Raw genomic sequence first — 4,229 nt, forward strand, 5'->3', positions numbered from 1 at the left:
TTTTTGTTGCCTGGGTTTCAAAAAAAATTGTTAGACAGATTTTACTCTTGATTGGAGACACTACATAGTTTACTGTGCACTGCTAGCCATTCCCTGCTGAGAGGATAGCACATCCAACGATGGATAGATTAGCTTTCATCATATATCCAGTACAAGAACAAAACTGAGAGTTTTGAATTGGTTCTGTTATTATGGCACTGAGTAATGCAACCTAAAATCCTAAATAGCGAAAGTGTCTAACTTCTTTTGTAACTTTTCCTCCCTAAAGGTACCCCATTTTGTGTTTCTTTGCATTGGACCCTACTCCCTAGCTCCACCTCTGCGTTGAATCTCTACTCCTAAAAAGATGGATCTGAAATTGTCAACACTCCTTCGCCTCGCCCGACTATGTATGGGTAAGAAGTTCAAAACCCCTAACCCACACTCCAGCTGCAAAACCGTGGCTCGGGCTAATATAACATTTCTAGACGTCCAAATTTTGGTTGCCTATGGTCAGATCTTGCTCTCTACATGGTTGTGCAAGAAACATCGAACAGCCACCAGCGTATCAGTGTACGAGTGGCTTTACAGGACAAGCTACCTTATAGTCATAATCAACACTTCAATTTGTAGAATCAGCAACAATTCCACAAACCCAAATTTGCCTCCTCTTTGAGTCTGTTCGCTTGGCGGAAAAGTTATAGACTGAAAGTATTATTTGCTAATTTATTATGAGAGAAAAATACACGCTGAATGACTGACAGATTCGGCAGATAAGCTCAACTTATTGCAAAAGATCTGCCACGGCCATGGGTCCCTAAGAGAAGCACCAGTGTACCGGTGAAATCGAACCGAGGGAGAAGAAAAACAAACCGTGAACACTGGAGCGTGTGAACCGTCATTGTCAAAGTAGAAAGTGGACAACGCAGGCGAGTCAAACTCTCAGCGTTGTACACGCATGAGAAGAGAGACCAACGATAGATCCGGAATCTTGGACGTGGCATTTGCATGGTGAGTGGTGGGTCCCAACAGTCGATGCTCACACTGTAGACATCGAACCATCTGACACTTGCAAGTCAGTCTCAATGAAAATTTCATGTGAGTTTCATTTGTATTAAATATATTGCTATATATGCTTTTTTGATGACATGGCGGTGTGTTTAAGAAGAGAGAGAAGAAATGAGATTACTAATTAGGCCAGATTTGTTTTGTTGACAGGGTCAAAAATCTGAGTGTTGGAGAGTGAGAAACACGCTGAGTAGAGTTTCTTTTTCTACAAAGGATATGTCAGATTGTGCATGCGTTCAGTTCATGCAGCTTTGCGATAATATGACGTTCCCTTGCCGATTGACAAATCAGACAACATTTCCAACTCATCTATATCTTAGCGTGAATCTTATGGTCGACAATACGAGGGTACATGTCCATGTCCTTAGCGATAAAATTTACTATACCTTATACATACTACTGACGTTGCTACGTACTCCCTCTATCTACGAAAGAATTAGTTTATAAAATCCGTATCAATTATTTTTTTTTAAATTTGATTAACTTTATAAAAAAATAAAAACATTTATGACATAAAATACGTATTTTATGAAAATATATTGTATGATAAATCTAATAATACTAATTTGATATCATAGATTTTAGCATTTTTTAAAAAATTTAATTAAAGTTTAAAAAATTTGATTTAGGAAATCTCTAGTAATTGATTATTTCATAGACGAAGGAGTACTAGCAAATCAAGTCACTGCTTGCTACTACTCAACTCTCAGTGGACTTGTTCTGCCCATCGTGTCCATCTTCCTCGTCCTCGCCGTGGTCTCCACCGCCGAAGAGCTTCTCGGTGTCCTCCAGGCTCCTGCCCCTCGTCTCCGGAAGGAAGAAGAACATGAACAGCCAGCCGGCAGCAGCGATGCCGGCATACAGGTAGAAGCTCCCGGCCAAGGTGATGGCCTTGTAGAGCGAGATGAAGGACATGGTGATGGCGCCGCTCATGATCCGGTTCATTGCCGTGCCGAGCGCGCAGCCCTGCGCGCGGAGTCGCAGCGGGAAGATCTCCGAGCTGTACACCCACGCGATGGGGCCCATGCCGATGGAGAAGGACGCAACGAACGTGAGCACCGCCGCGATGCTCACGCCCGCCAGCGGCGTCGCATGCCCCTCGGGGAGCCGGTCGATGGCGTGCAGCGCCGAGGCCAGCGTCACCAGGGACACCACCATCCCGCCCGCGCTCGTGAGCAGCAGCGGCCTCCGCCCGACACGGTCGAGGAAGAACGTGGCCACCAGGATGAACAGCGTCTTGGACGCACCCACCGCCATGGTGGCGCCCAGGGAGTTATTGTCCGACCTGAGCCCGGCCTTCTCGAACACTCTCGGGCTGTACAGCACCACGGAGTCGATGCCGGAGGCCTGCTGGAAGCACTGGAGGCCGAGACAGGCGATCAGTATGCGGCGCACGGGCGGCGTCGGGCGGATGAGGAGGTCCCTCCACACCCCTTCGCCATGGCTGCCCTGCTTGCTCCTGCGAGCGACTACCACCACGTCGTCGTCGTCGGCGGCGGCATTGTCACCGATGCCGTCAGGGATGCCGATGGCCTTCTTGATGTCGGCGAGCCGCTCCTCGGCCTCGGCGGGGGAGTCGGAGGTCTTGGCAAGCACGCGGCGCGCGTCGCCGATGCGGCCCTGCATGACGAGCCACCGCGGCGACTCAGGCATGGCGAGGACCCCCGGGGCGAGGAAGAGCGGCGGGACGGCGCCGACGAGGAACATGACGCGCCAGCTGAGGTGCACGGGGAGACTGTGGAAGGCGTAGTTGGACACGTACCCGAGGAGCACCCCCGTGTTGATGAACACCTCCGGGAAGGACGTGAGCAGGCCGCGCGCCGACGTGGGCGAGACCTCGGCCGTGTACACGGGCGCGACCATGAGCGCGTACCCGACGCCGACGCCCGCCACGCAGCGGCCCAGCATGAGGACCCCGTAGCCCGGGGCGAGGCCCATGATGAGCGCGCCCGCCAAGAAGATGGCCGCCGCCAGAACCATGGTGTACCGCCGGCCGATCCAGTCGGACGTCCGGCCCGCCGCGAGCGAGCCGACGAGCGAGGAGATGCTGATGATGCCGGCGAGGACCTCGATCTTTGTGTCACTGATCTTGAGGTCCTCCTTGATGAATAGCTGTGCTCCGCTCATCACTGCCCCATCTGCATACATACAGAAAAAGGAGGATCAGAACCTGAGTATAGTGAGTAACAGATATTGCCTGTGGACGTACGCGGTGCATATATGTCACATGGCAACGAGTGCGTGGAATTGTATGCGTCATGCAAGCACGTACCGTAGCCGAGGAGGATGGAGTTCATGGAAGCGAGGACGGCGCAGGCGAGGGCGTACTTGTTAAGGGGCGGGCGCTTTGCCGGCGCCTCGACGACGGGGATGCCGCCGTCGTCGGAGGCGTCGTCCTGCATGCACATGGCGAAGGCGGAAGAGACGCACTGGTGGAGAGCCGTCGCCCGTTGTCGCGGTGTCACCACTTCCAAGTTGGCACCTGGAGCGAGAATCAAAACGGCTGTCACAGGCAACGATAATTTCTTCACAAACTGTGAACTGAAGCAGTATGGTGAACAAAGCACACCAAGACGAGTCCAATGACTAAGTGCCAGTCTTTTCTTCAGCAAACAAAACCAATCTGTGACTACTACTACAGCTACTACAGCTCTATATACAAGGCAGCTGTAGCAGCCAGATGAGGCAGTCCGGGCTGTCGAGACGGGTTTGACTCAAGGACTGAGCTCGTGCAGGAGACTAGGAACAGTGACCTGCGTCTGCGTATGGGCTGTCTCTGTCTGTGGCTCACTAGCCTCTTCACCTTCAACGGAGCGGCATTGCCGGCGTCAATGAAAGCTACTCGCCGGGGCAACGGACATGGAAAAACCTTGCATTGCATTTAAAAAACTTGCAGGCTTGTCCGTTTGTAGATAATTTAAGGATGCCTGATTGCCTGGCCCTGTCTTTGCTTGCGGAGTTGCGCCGTTGCAGTCGTTAGCCATTGTTTTCACATCGATTCCATTGGATCGCGAACGGCGGACCAGCTAGTCATTTGCGACTGCCGGGTGGTCTTGTTTAGAGCTGCAGAGTCTTGCAAATACTGAAACACCCCAGTTTTCCTCTTGTCTTGCGTTAGAGATTGAACCCGTACCTACCCGTAATGGAATCGTCTACGGTGTCGTTTATACCTATCCTGCAAA

General features: G+C 51.6%; 1 protein-coding gene across 1 annotated transcript; it reads right to left on the reverse strand.

Annotated features, from left to right (window-relative positions):
• Nucleotides 1,690–3,655, reverse strand: LOC8066633 (polyol transporter 5). Its single transcript, XM_002440780.2, has 2 exons — nt 3,320–3,655; nt 1,690–3,185 (listed from the first exon to the last, which is right to left on the reverse strand). Exons 1-2 carry the CDS (start codon nt 3,453–3,455, stop codon nt 1,747–1,749), a joined length of 1,575 nt encoding a protein of 524 aa, XP_002440825.1. The 5' UTR covers nt 3,456–3,655; the 3' UTR covers nt 1,690–1,746.

This window comes from Sorghum bicolor, chromosome 9 (genome assembly GCF_000003195.3).
Source record: "Sorghum bicolor cultivar BTx623 chromosome 9, Sorghum_bicolor_NCBIv3, whole genome shotgun sequence".
Classification (NCBI taxonomy): domain Eukaryota; kingdom Viridiplantae; phylum Streptophyta; class Magnoliopsida; order Poales; family Poaceae; genus Sorghum; species Sorghum bicolor.

Excerpts from the sequence above, each read along its gene's own strand:
- LOC8066633 (XM_002440780.2), bottom strand. The coding sequence starts at position 3,455 with ATGTGCATGCAGGACGACGCCTCCGACGACGGCGGCATCCCCGTCGTC. Across the intron at positions 3,186-3,319 it reads CTCCATCCTCCTCGGCTACG|ATGGGGCAGTGATGAGCGGA; the intron begins GTACGTGCTTGC and ends GTATGTATGCAG.